This window comes from Microtus oregoni, unplaced genomic scaffold (assembly GCF_018167655.1).
Source record: "Microtus oregoni isolate MIOR12 unplaced genomic scaffold, Mior012 000008F_ref0000371, whole genome shotgun sequence".
Lineage (NCBI taxonomy): Eukaryota > Metazoa > Chordata > Mammalia > Rodentia > Cricetidae > Microtus > Microtus oregoni.
The window spans coordinates 39026941-39041219 of NW_024543067.1; the positions used below are offsets into that span (position 1 = coordinate 39026941).

A 14279-nucleotide genomic window follows, 5' to 3' on the forward strand; every position below is an offset into this window, starting at 1 on the left:
TGATGCAAGCAGGGCACACAGGCCAGGATGCTGATGCTGCGCTGTGTAGACCCTGTAGCCTTCAGAACTGTGGGCCAAAGAGACCCATTCATGACTTACCCACCCTCATGCATCTTGTTTAGTGACAGAAGACAGACTGCCACAGAGACGTCACTCAAACCCTTGCACACTCACATTGCATAACTTTGACCTCTCTCCCAAGTGGCATCCAAAGTCCTTTAGTTGGTGCATGAGCCAGAAACTCCCTGGCATGTTCATTGCCTGGTACATCTGGAATACAGTCTTCTGGCTTTGTCTCCTCCTCCTGCAGGAAGATAAGTGTGTAAACAACAGAACAAACCAGAACCAAACAGGACCCATCCGTGCTTCCTGCCTGGGAAGCTATCATCTGGCTTCCTGTTAACTGCGTGACAATGTCGTCCCCCAGGAACTGGTAGAGACAAGCTGTCGGGGGCAGAACTACACAGGAGAAACTGCTCAGCCTTGCTGTGATGCACAGGCTTCGTGCAGGAATGACTTATGACCTCCACACTCTGACAGAAGATAGGTCAAACAGCTTTCACTCTCTCACAATCTGTGGGAGGAGAAGGCATTTTAGAACGCTAGAGACAGACGACTACATTAAAATGGCTCTTAATAAATTACACTTTTGTGGGGAGAGCAAGCTCTTCCCGTGATGTGAGTGGAGGGAGAAGACGACCCTGGAGGAGTCCGCCCTCACCTTTTCTCTTAAAGGTCACTGTGTCTCTGATGGGGATTTCCACTGGCGAATAACTATTTCGAACCAGAGTATTCCTTTACTTTCTGCTTATTTCAAACATTTCTTTACTGAAAGTCTTTGGTCCTCTGGCTGCTTTCCTGTGTTCCATGCCACTGAAAGACCCGCTAGGCTGCAGTGTTTGTCCTTTCACAGGCTGAGCTGAGGCTCTCAAGACTCCACCCTAAATGTACTGAGGAGTAGGCTGAGTGAGGCAGACAAGGAAACTGGACAGCAGAGCTTCTAGAAGATACTGCCACAGAGACAGAAAGGAAGCTGCGGTCCCAGGACTCCTATGTGTTTGCACTGGCTCCTTGGGACGGCTTGGTGGCTGAATATATATACATATACACACACAGACTTTGTGACGAAGGCCAAACTTATGGTTCACCTGGTATCTATTGAAAAGAAACAGCATGTTTATATAAGGAGATTAAAAATACCACCATTTTTAAAAATAGTAAACCAAATCCCCAAGTAAATTTAATAGGGTAACCATTGCTTACCTTTATAAACCCAGGAGGAGGTTTCTCATAACTAGAAAATGAAACACAAAAAGCAATCTTCATCATACATGTCAACAGAAGACACAGCACACACACACACACACACACACACACACACGGGACAGCAAGAGCCAGCCCCCTCAGAGGTTTCTCCTCCACACCCAGCTGTGTCAGACGCTCACAGCCCTCAGAATGTTTGTATCTGCACACGAAGGGCAGTGACACTCCCAGACAACACTCCGCAGAGTGAGACAGGACCCTTCGCTCCGTGCCTCACCTCTCTAACCCCGCCCCCCCTCGGGAAGCACTCCTCATCACTAGAAGGCCAGAAGGGACAGAAAAGCACAAGGATGTGTGCCTTCTTTGTTCTGACTCTTTTATGCAGGGCTAGGGGTCTGCAGGGGAAAAATAGAATTAGGTGTGGGAAACAAGGCGCAGGCTAAGGGGCAGTCAAATGACCTTCTGTTTTCTGATCTAAGATGCAGGAAAAACAACTTGGCAGGGGATTAGCACAGTTTGCTTTCTGTTGCTAGCACCAACGCCATAACCAAATGCAACTTGGGGAGGAAAGAGTGCATGTGAGCTTACAGGTTAGGTTAGGCAGTCACTGAGTGAAGCCAGGGCAGGAACTGAAGCAGAGACCATGCTTTCTTATATAACCAGTGCCCAAGAGACACTTCCTGCAGTGGACCGGCCACAGTCATCATTAATCAAGAAAATGTTTCCAGACTTTCCCACAGGCCAATCTGATGGAGGCAGTTTCTCCGCTGAGGGTCTGTTTTCCCAGGTGACTCTAGTTTGTGTCAAGTTGACAAAAACTAACATGTACAAGGATGGCTTAGAGATGTCATGAATCTCCAGAGCCTTAAAGGTTCCCAAGAGAATGGCTGGGTGGGATCAAAATTAGCTTCTTAGATCTGGCACAGTGCTTTTTCCAAAGCAGATATTCAAAAAGATTTCAAAAGGAAAACTATAGTGTGACATGAGACTAACTCAGCAAAGCCAAGAGAACCCTGGCCATGTGGCGAGGTGACAGAGTGCTCCAGCAGCCTTCATTCCCAACACTGCAGTCTCGTGTGTCAGACAGAAAGGAACAGGGTGGTAAAGACCATGAATCTCCACATCCATCCCTGAACTACAAGTGTTGAACAAACAACATTTGCCAATTATAATGAGGTCCGAATGCATGAATAAAATGCATCTTATCACTATAAAAGGAATGTGACACAATTATAGATTTTGAAATGTGTTATTATTAGTAAAAGTGTTCCATAAAAGTGTGTCACACAGATGTTTTCATAAGTTTAAAGTAAAGTGGTTGGTGTTTATTACTAGGACAAATAAATTTATTAATTGTTGTTGGAGGCCGCTTGTTCATTACCAACTGCCTAGACCTGAAATAATCACTCAGAAACTATATCATTTAAATCAGTACTTGGCCTATTAGTTCTAGCTTCTTATTGGCTCTTACATCTTAATTTAACCCATTTCTATTAATCTGTATATCGCCACGTGTCTGTGGATTACCGGGTAAAGTTCCGTCCAGTATCTGTCTCTGGCGTGGCTACATGACTTCTTACCTACTCTGCCCTTCTTTCTCCCAGCATTCAGTTTAGTGTCTGTCCCCCCACCCCCACAGCTCTACTATGCCCCATCACCGGCCAAGGCAGATTCTTTATTCATTAACCAATAAAAGCAACAGATAAACAGAAGGACTTCCCACTTCAATTAATGTAACACATTAAAAAAGATACTATATCTCAAAATATTATTTCAAAGCCTGGCGGTGGTGGCGCACGCCTTTAATCCCAGCACTCGGGAGGCAGAGGCAGGCGGATCTCTGTGAGTTCAAGGCCAGCCTGGTCTACAAAGGGAGTTCCAGGACAGGTTCCAAAGCTACAGAGAAAACTGTCTCGAAAAACCAAAAAAAAAAAAAAATATTATTTCAGTGGTAAATAAAAGAGATTGAGAAATTAGAATGAATTTGTTTGCACTGTGACAGTTAAGAAATCTAGGGCTGGCTAAAAGTGGTGGTGCACATGTTTAATCTCAGCACTCAGGAGGCAGAGACAGGTAGACTTCTAAGAGTTTGAGGCCAGCATAGTGAGTTCTAGGTCAACCATAGCTACATGGTGAGGCCTTCTCTAAAAAAACCAAAAAGGAAAGAAATACCTAGTTAATTTTGTTATTGCTGCTGTTTGGGACAGGGCCTTACTCTGTGGCCCAGGCTGGGCTCAAGCTCCTGACCACCTTTCTGCCTCAGCCTCCTGAGTGCTGGAACTATGTGGGTGAGGTGATCTTGTGTACTTAGTTCTTAAGATCTAAAAATGGGGGAAAAAGAGCTCCATTTTGTTCTGGAGGTTTTGTGTGACGTCACTGTGAGTGGACTACGCTGTTCTGAGAAGTAGAAGGTCAAGCCTGGTAGGAAGGAAAAACAGCAAGAGGATGTGGACCCAGAACTCACTCTTGAATGAATATGGATGACTGTCTTCCGAGTCACCATTGTCCTGTCGCAGTCTTCTGAGTGCTAGGATTAGAACTCTGGGTCTTTGAGGACAACAAAATAATACTCACTCTGTGAAGTACTTAAAATGACTTTTAAAAAATTAACATACATAAGTGTTGTGCCTCCCTGTATGTATGCATATACATGTATATACGCATGCTACATGTATGCACGCACACTGCATGTATGCCTGATGCCTGCAGAGGTCAGAGTGGGGCATCAGATGTCATACTGATGGTTGTGAGCTGCCATGTGGATGCTGGGAACTGAATCAGGGTCCTCTGCAAGAGCAGCCAGAGCTCCTAACTGCCGAGCCATCTCAGCAGCCTCCTTTAAACTACTTTTTGTGTTGAATGCTCAGCAGGATTTATCTGAAGCAGTCATTAAACATGCACCATCCCACAAAACTGTTCTGCAGCTGCCTGCAAGGAAGGAACCACAGAGACAAGATGTCTGCTGTGTAGCTCAGCTCTCAGCTAGGACAAGAGACCGGAAGCATGGACAGCCCGAAGAGAGAGGTGCTATGGAGACAACTGAGACCTGAGGGGACACCTCAGGGTGAACGAATGAGTTCACCCCGCTGTGGTGCTTCCTGTCCAACATAGCTGACGGACTTCCCACATTCGTGTCTGTCTTCTTCCCAGCAGTGTTTAAAATGACAGCAAGAAACAGTAAAGCCAAGGTACCCCAAGACCAAGCAACAGTCTTGATTTCAACCTGTGAATAAGTTTACAAACTTCCTCAGGTACAGGAAGCCGAGGCCTTCAGAGAGCATGGTTACCAGGGCGCTGAGGCGACCAGCTTCTCGTTCCTTGCAGCAGGAGACTGCCTGCCCTACCCTTGAGCACGGCTCATTCTTTTACGGGATTCCTGGCAGCCACACACATACCTTAACTTCAGGCCAAGGAAGGAAGATGCTTTGCCCAGAACCTTAAAACCTAGAAATGGCTCTCCTCGCTGGGAATAAAGAGCCGAGCAGTCAGACCATCCTATGTGAAGTTGCCAGTCACGCTAGGCATAGTGGCATGAATCCCAGCATGCAGGAGGCAGAGGCAGGTGGATCTCTGTGAATCTGAGGCCAGCCTGGGCTACATGGAGAGTTCCAGGATAACCAGGGCTACATAGAGCCTCAAAACAAAACAAAAACCCTGACTGAGCATCTTCTCTCTTTTTCTCCCACGAGTAGCCTAGCGCACACTATGTAGCACAGGCTGGCCTTGAACTCAACACAACACCGTTTCAGTCTTCCTAGAGTAGGACACCATGGCTGACACGATAGCTTATCACTATCAAGTGTGAGCAGAGATCCAAGAACACCCAGACAACAAAGAGAATGAGAAAACAAAACCACAGGCTGGGGTATGTGCCTTAGCCAGTAAAGAGCTGCTCTTGTGAACAATAGGACCTGAGTTAGATCCCCAACCATATAACAGCAAAGCTGGGCATGCTGGTACGCACTTAAAACCACAGAGCTGGGGAGGCACTGACACTCAGACCCCTTGGGCTTACTGGCCAGTTTGTCTAGTCCGCCTGGTGAGTTTCTGGCCAAAGAGAAACCCTGTCATTGGATCACCTCCCAGGTATGATATCAAAGACCTCATCATGTAGACACACACACATAAACAAACACATAAATAATTAGATGTAAGTCAGAAATCAGAACACAAGGCAAGCCTGTAAATATAGCTGTAAGGGAAGCTGAGGCAGAAAGACATGGCAAATTCAGGGGATGCTTGGGCCACACAGTGGGTAACTTAACAAGACCTCATTTCAAAATAGAAAATAGAAGGAGGGCTAAGGTTATAGCTCAAAACAGTGACAATAGAGGGGACAAAAGAAAACAAAAATTAATTTGTGCTCATCACTACTGAAACAAGAACAGGATGTTCTGAAAAACAAAGCTCAGAACAAGTAAATGTTCTCTTTATTTTTAAAATTAGCATATGAAGTGTTAGCTATTGTATTAGTCATGGTTCTCCAGAGGAACAGAACTGATAAAATGAACACATACACATTTATTAGAGAGGCTTAAATGTTGTGGTTTGACCACTACAATGGCAGAAAGGTCATCAAGTAGGTCACCAGGGGTGACAGTGAGTAGAACCATTCCTATTTCACCGCCTTGAATCCTGGACCCATGGATCCTGACTGTGGCAGAAACTGTACCTACCACATGCTGCACTCTGATTCAAAGCATACACCACCTTCTGGAGGACCCCGCCTCAGCCATCCAGGCTACTGCCACTTAATTGGTGTTTAACAGTGTCTTCAAAAGGCCATTTCATCATTCTACCAGGCTAGTTGCTTCAGAATGGTGGGAACAAGGTAAAACGTGGGCCCAAGGTCACACTTCTCTGGCTGTGAAATCAGTTCCTTGGTCAGAAGCAATACTGTGTTGAACACCATGATGGTGGATAAAGCTTTTGGTAAGATGGGTGGCTTTGGAGAGGCATTATATGCAAGAATAAATATCTGTTCCAGTAAGGAAAAGATGCTGGCCTTCCCAAGGAGGAAGTGGTCCAGTGCTGCTGGCGTGCCACCAGGTGGCTGGCTGGTCACCCCAGGAAACGGTGCCACACCTGGGGCTCACCGTTGGCTTCTGCTGCTGACAGACCTGGCACTCTGCGGCAGCTGTAGCCAGATCAACCTTGTTGAGAGGAAGTCCATGTTGTGAAGTCCATAACCTCCATGTCTGCCACTATGACTACGTGGTTCATGGGCCCATCAGGCAATGACAGGAAGAGCTAGGGTAAGAGTGCAGAGCCATCAGTAAACCATCACAGGGCACACCGCACGAGCCTATAGGTTCACGTGTGGGTACAGAGGCACTGTAACTGGAGTAGAAATCATAGGTATTTGGGCAACTTCTTCATGTACTTTGTTTGCGCCATTAGAACATGCTTGGGCCCAAACATGTATAGTATATGCCACTTCCATTTGATAATGGGTTGTTGCTGTGTACGTAGTACTTTATGGCTGTATTAGTCAGGTTCTTATAGGACTTATGGAATGAATCTCTGTGTGTGTGTGTAACTTACTGGAATGACTTACAGGCTGCAGTCCAGCTAACCCAGCAACGGCTAGCTGTAAGCGGAAAGCCCAAGAATGCAGTAGCTGCACAGTCTCACGAGGCTGAGTGTCTCAGCTGGTCTTCCACAAATGCTGGAATTCAGAAGTAGGCTCCAATGCCAGTGAAGGAATGGATGTACTGGCAAGGTGAGCGCAAGCAGGCAAAGAGCAACACCTTCTTCCTTCTCCTATTGCCTTTCTATAGGCTTCCAGCAGAAGGTGTGGTCCATGTTAAAGGCGTGTGTCCCGCCTCAAGATCTGGATTAAAGGCCTATGTCATCCCACTTAAGATCTGGATCAGAGGTGTGTCTTCACTCCTCAAAGGCCTGGACTAGAAGTGGACTTACCCACTTCAAACCAAGCAGAATCTTTCTCACAGGTGTGCCCACCATTTCTAGATTGTAGTTTATCCCAGATATATTCAAGCTGACAACCAAGAACAGTCATTACAGTGGGTCAGGTAATATCCAACGCATGAAGAGCAGCTCAGGTACAGAATAACCTGGTAGCCCATTGTCAAATGTTCAGTTTCCATTAATGCCCAGTAGCAGGACAAGGGCTGTCTCCCAAAGGGAAAATAATTGCTTGCAGATGACAGCAGAGCCTTGCGCCATAATCCCAAAGGTCTCTTCACCTAAGGGGCCTGCCAAAGACCTCAGACAGCATCCCTATCTGCCACTAGAACCTCAAGTACCATGGGGTCTGTTGGGTCATACAGTCCAAGTGGGAGAGCAGCCTGTACAGCAGCCTGGACCTGCTGAAGAGCTTTCTCTTGTTGCAGGCCCCACACAAGGCTAGCAGCTTTCTCAGTCACTTTGTATACGGGCTGGGTTAACACACCCAAGTGGGTAATGTGCTATCTCCAGAATCCAAACAGGCTCACTAAACGCTGTGCTTTCTCTTGGTGGTAGGAGGGACCAGGTATAATAACTTTATCCTTCACCTTAGAAGAACTATCTCTGCATGCCCCACACCACTGGTCTCCTAGGAATTTAACTGAGGTAGAAGGCCCTTGAATTTCTATTGGATTTCTTTTCCACCCTTTGATGCACTGTAAAGGTGTACTACTGACCTTGCCAACTGAAAGTAAACTGCTTCTAGTGGTCCTTATGGAAAGATACTTAAGAAAAAGCATTTGCAGCCAGGTGGCGGCAGCAGCACTCGGAGGCAGAGGCAGGTGAATCTCTGAGTTCAGGGCCAGCTTGGTCTACATAGTGAGTTCCAGGACAGCCAGGGGTACACAGAGAAACTCTATCTTGAAAAGCCAAAAAGAAAAAAGAAAAGAAAGAAAAAAAGAAAGAAAGCATTTGCTACATCAACAGCTGCAAACCATGTATCAGATGTGTTAATCTGCTCAAATATTGACATCATATCTGGTGCAGAATTGACAATATAAGTCATTACTTGATTGAGCTTTTGATAGTCAACTGTCAGTTCTCTACAGCCCACTGTCTTCTACACAGACCGGAGAGGAGAGTTAAAGGGAGGTGTGGGAATGTGGGAACCACCAGCCCTGGGTTTTTGGTTTTTTTTTTTTTTTTTTTATTTTTCGAGACAGGGTTTCTCCGTAGCTTTTGGTTCCTGTCCTGGAACTAGCTCTTGTAGACCAGGCTGGCCTCGAACTCACAGAGATCCGCCTGCCTCTGCCTCCCGAGTGCTGGGATTAAAGGCCTGCGCCACCACCGCCCGGCTGGTTTTTTTTTTTTTTTAATTTTTTTGAGACAGGGTTTCTTTGTGTAGCCTTGGCTGTCCTGGAGCTCACTCTGTAGACCAGGCTGGCTTCAAACTCACAGAGATGCATCTGCCTCTGCCTCCTGAGTGCTGGGATTAAAGGCATGTGCCACCACTGTCCAGCTCCACCCTGCATCTTTCAAGTCCTTGAGGGTTGGCATTAACTTCTGCAATTCCTCTTGGGATGCAATATTGTCTTTGGTTCACTATTTTCCCTGGTACAACTCTAATGACTTCCACTTGGCTTTTCCAATCATAATGGCCCTCGCTCCACAGGTCAGGGGACCTATGTAGGAACTCTTCCAGCTCCTGAGTATATCTATCCCAATTAGACATTCTGAACTAAAAATAAATACACGATGAGTTTGGGGACTCACTGTGAGTTGGCTTTCAGCCAAAATTCCACTAACTACCTGATTCCATTAAGCCACTACTTTAACTGGAGGTTCACAATGCTTTTTGGGAGTTCCTGGAACCACTGGAATCCAGACCTTGGACAGTATGATTGTCTCCTTTCCCCCAATGTACAGTTACCCTTGAGAAAGGCCATAGGTCCTCCTTGGGAGGGATGGGAGAAATGCTAATGGTAAACTCTTGGGAATTTTAGCAAGGTCCTTCCTTAGGGGAACCTATGAAATCATAACATTTAATTCATCTAAATTCATCTAACTAGCAGCAACATCTCCAACCCTAAGGTCTGGCACAAGGAAAAGGACGATGACAAAGATCTTCAAATGTACTGGTGCCCCTCACCATTTTTCGTCTGTAAGACTAGCGAAGGGCACGTCTTCTGGGCCTTCTTAGTGTGGAGGATTTGGCTCCACACACTGTAGCCACTCTAGCTTCATCAACAGTAAGACAAGGGACAGCAGGCCATCTTTGACAAATGTTTCAACAACTGTATGAGTTTCCATATTAAACCAGAATAGGGCTGGACAGATGGCTCAGTGGTTAAGAGCACTTACTGCTCTTCCAGAGGACCTGGGTTCAGGTCCCAGCACCCACATGGCAGCCCACAGCTGTTTGTAACTCTAAGATTTGACACCCTCATGAAGACATCAGGCAGGCAAAACACCAATGCAAATAAAATAAAAATAAACTTAAAAAAAAAAACCAAAAACCAAAACCAGAATCTCTACTCAGTGGGCCCAGCTCAATAAACTCATCCTGATCCAGCTGTATGTTCCTTCCACCATTATCCCATACCCGTAAAATCTATTCCCATACATTCTGCTTGAATGAACGAGCAAACTCACTGAGGTAGCTCTTTAGTGGTACGGTGCACCTCCTCATGAACCATGCTTTCAATTCCCCCTCTAGAAGCATGCTTTAAGTCTGGCTATAGATCTAGAGGCAGCTATCAATGGGCCCTGGGGGATATCAGTATGGAACCTGGCATCTCTTCCAGGAAAGTCACTCTGTCTGGCAGATGATGAAGGGTGAATCCCTTAGGCAAATTCAGGTGAATCCCTACAGGGGATAGGGTACGGTGCATCCTCTGCTGAGGACGAAGAGCCTACTTTCTCAGCAGAGATAAGCCCTTGAGAATCCGAGGGTTCAGGTAGGGTCCTTTCACATCTCCATCCAAGAGCAGAATCCAGTTCCTTACCAACCAGTACTCTTACTGTAACTGCTGACCCTCTCGGCAGCTGGAGCTTGAATTTTCTAACTCAGCCAATCTTACAATGGGTGCTTTGGCTTGATCTCCTGCAACCTGAGCTCTACGGCTGCTGGAGAGAAGATTCTCTCCCAGTGCACACTTAGAAACCATCTGACTTCATGCGCATCTGGAGCCGCTCAATTACAACGCTGGGTTCAGACTTTTCCTTTGTCACTCTGTCCACCGTGACACCGTTGCCGCTAGAGCAACCACCAGCACTGTCGCTCTCCGTATTTTCCCACTAGTGTTGGAAGTTTTAGGAACAGAGTCACCACAGGTGAATCAGGATCATCAAATGCGCTTATATCACTAAGTTCTTCAAATAGTTCACGCCATGGCTGCTGGTGTTCTCTGTGCTTCTCGGAGAGGCTTCAGTAACTGCAGTGCTGGCAAACCGGAAAGCCTAGTCCAAGGCCCGGCACTTGTTCGGTCTACAAGGCTGGACGTCTCCGCTGATCCCTGGTAAATGTTGTAATCCTGAAGAAGGTTCTAATACCAGCAACAGTTTAATCATACAAAGGCTTTCAGTATCTATTACCATCGCTCGGTTGTGCATTTAGTATTATCTCCGTGCAGTGCTGTGTCAGAATATCTTATTACATTTTTATGTGCTTATTTATTTAGTGTGCTCATATTTATGTGCCACAGCATGTGTGCAGAGGTTAGAGGTCAACTTGCAGTAGTCAGCTCTTGCCTTCTATCATGTGGATCCTGGCCACTAGGCTTGGCAGCAGGGCTTTTCCACCTGCTTGAGGCATCTTGCTGGCCCAGAATACTTGATTTTAAAAATTGCTGCTGAAGTTGCTGAGTTTCATAAAAAATTGTTCAGTGGCACTGGAGAGATGGCTCCGTGGTTAAGAGTACTTATTGCTCTTGCAGAAGGCAGATTCGGTTCCCAGCACCCACCTGGTTCTTCCTCTGGCCACAGGCACACAGATAAGGCAGAATTCTCAACCGTTTCTGAAACGGCTCTAAACAGACTTCTGTTATTACACTATGTACTTTGTGCCTGTGCACAGTGACAGTGGTGTCAAAAGCTCTAACACTTACAAAATCAAAATATAAAGCAACTCTGAAAATTGCTGAAGATGCTCCACCTTCTTCAGCATTCAAATGTTCAGCCACGACTGGATTGCTTGTGGAAAAACAAACAAGTACATCTATCTTATTAGTACGCAAACTTGCTTTTGTCTTTAATAAATGTTAAAATTATATGTATAAGAAAGAACTGTTTTAGCTGGGCGGTGGTGGCGCACGCCTTTAATCCCCAGCACTCGGGAGGCAGAGGCAGGCAGATCTCTGTGAGTTCAAGACCAGCCTGGTCTACAAGAGCTAGTTCCAGGACAGAAACCAAAGCTACGGAGAAACCCTGTCTCGAAAATTCAAAAAAAAAAAAAAAAAGAGGAAGAAGAAAGAACTGTTTTTAAATAAATTTCCTTATAACTCTTTTATCAGCAAATGTTCGATGTGTAGGCCTAATTTATACACCCAGACACCTGCGGTAGTGTAAAAATTTCTTAGGTGAACTGAAAGGGGTCACATGTGAAAAATTTTAAGAAGCCCTGTCTTAGTCTAAGGCAGGAGGATGACAAGTCACAGTGTAACCTAGTGAGATCCTGTGTTAAAAAGAAACAAGATACACAGGGTAGTGGGGAAATATATAAGAAAAAGTTCAACAAAACAAAAACACCAACACAAACTTAATGTGCCAGTGATGTGTAAGCAAAAATAATAATAAAAAAAATCAAGTCTGAAAACAAGATGGATATAGCACCTGAGGAAACCGGAACCAACACACCACACACACACACACAGAGAGAGAGAGAGAGAGAGAGAGAGAGAGAGAGAGAGAGAGAGAGAGAGAGAGAGAAAGAGAGCGCGAGCGCTAGCGAGCTGTCTGCACAACAAGTAAACCTCTGCTCTCCAATTTCCTGTCCTCACTCTCCCTTAAACTGTATCTACCACGCTCAGTGGCCCTAAACCTCTGCTGCCTGCTTCTGACTTTTATCCTGGTTTTGCCCGCAGAGCCAGGCCGGCCACTTTCCCTCACCTACGCACGACGCCACCCACCAGCGCGGCTGGTCCTCGGGCTCCACCCTCGGCCGGCTGCGGGGACCAGCCGTCTTCCCGCGTGTCTCCCGCAGTTTCCACCCTGGGCTACCCGCCCGTCCCGTCGGTGGCAGAGGACCGACCGGAGGTCTGCGTCGCACGGCACCCAGGGGCCGCGGGGCTCAGAACCCGGCCTCCGGACGCGGCGACTGCCACTGCCACTGTCGCTGTGGCGGGGACACTAGCCGGCCTTCCTCCCGCGTAGAGAGCCGGGGGCCTGTCGGCTGCGGACGGTGCAGGCGAGGCCGTGCCCCTCGGCCCCCGATCGCGCCCCGCGTCCCCGGCCCCGCCGACTCACAAGGACTCCAGGTGCTTGAGCTGCTGCAGCTGCTGCGCGTCGTGCCGCCGCCGTTTCTGCTCCCGCCGCCGCTGCAGCTCCTGCTCAGCGGGCTCCCGCGGCCGCCGAGAACCGGCTCCGGACGACATCGTGACCCGAGGCGGGCTTGGGAGGAGACGGTCGGACGCTTCCTCTGCCCCGCAGGGCACTCCCGCCAACGTCCCACCGGCCCGCGCCGCAGAGCCAGAGCTCCAGCACGGAACCCACAGCCAGGCCCCGGCGGCCCCGAGGCCTGCGGGAACTGAAGCGGGGCGGGGCCGGGGCGGGGCCTGAGGGCTTCCGGGAGCGCTAAGTCGCCTGAAGGCCACACCCACTTCTGAGTCTTGTTGCTTTTTTTTTTTAATAGATATTCTGTTAAGGATTTAATTATTTAATTATTTGTGGTTGGGCGAGGCAGAAGGACCTGTGAGTTCGAAGCCAGCCTAGTCTACAAAAAACGAATTCCAGGCCAGCCCCGGCTATCCTGTGAGACCCTGTCTCAAAGGAGAAAGGGAAAAGATTTTTACTTCCATGTATCTTTTGGGTGGTGGTGCGAGTATGGGGTACGGTGGTTGTACAGAGTCCAGAAGAGGGCGAGGGCTCTCCTAGAATTGGAACTACAGACTATGTGATCCACCCTGCGAATGCTGGGAACGGAACTCTGGTCCTCTGCAAGAGAGTATGCATTCCTCTTCAACAAATTGTGCTGGCAAAACTGGATGTCAATCTGTAGAAGAATGAAAATAGATCCATATCTATCACCATGCACAAAACTCAAGTCCAAATGGATTAAAGACCTCAATATCAGTCTGAACACACTGAACCTGATAGAAGAGAAAGTGGGAAGTACTCTACAGCACATGGGCACAGGAGACCACTTCCTACGTATAACCCCAGCAGCACGGACACTAAGGGCATCATTGAACAAATGGGACCTCCTGAGGCTGAGAAGCTTCTGTAAAGCAAAGGACACTGTCACTAAGACAAAAAGGCAACCCACTTACTGGGAGAAGATTTTCACCAATCCCGCAACTGACAAAGGTCTGATCTCCAAAATATATAAAGAACTCAAGAAACTAGACCGTAAAAGGCTAATCAACCCAATTATAAAATGGGGCATTGAGCTGAACAGAGAATTCTCAACAGAAGAAATTCAAATGGCCAAAAGACACTTAAGGTCATGCTCAACTTCCTTAGTGATCAGGAAAATGCAAATTAAGACAACTTTAAGATACCATCTTACACCTGTCAGAAGGGCTAAAATCAAAAACACCAATGATAGCCTTTGCTGGAGAGGTTGTGGAGAAAGGGGTACACACACCCATTGCTGGTGGGAATGCAAACTTGTGCAACCACTCTGGAAAGCAGTGTGGCGGTTTCTCAGGAAATTCGGGATCAACCTACCCCTGGATCCAGTAATACCACTCTTGGGAATATACCCAAGAGAGGCCCTATCATATAACAAAAGTATATGCTCAACTATGTTCATGGCAGCATTGTTTGTAATAGCCAGAACCTGGAAACAACCTAGATGCCCTTCAACGGAAGAATGGATGAAGAAAGTATGGAATATATACATATTAGAGTATTACTCAGCAGTAAAAAACAAGGACTTCTTGAATTTT

At 47.0% G+C, this 14279-nt stretch overlaps 1 protein-coding gene across 1 annotated transcript in view; it reads right to left on the reverse strand.

Moving 5' to 3' along the window:
• The window catches only part of Rp9 (RP9 pre-mRNA splicing factor), a 31090-nt gene extending 18174 nt beyond the window's left edge, over positions 1 to 12916 (reverse strand). The window contains exons 1-3 of the mRNA XM_041657294.1: positions 12637 to 12916; positions 1264 to 1294; positions 175 to 304 (exon numbers count right to left, since the gene is read on the reverse strand). Of these exons, the coding sequence (XP_041513228.1) occupies positions 175 to 304; positions 1264 to 1294; positions 12637 to 12764 (289 nt within the window). The 5' untranslated portion in view covers positions 12765 to 12916. The remainder of the gene's footprint in view (positions 1 to 174; positions 305 to 1263; positions 1295 to 12636) is intronic.
• Between the last annotated feature and the right edge of the window lie 1363 nt (positions 12917 to 14279).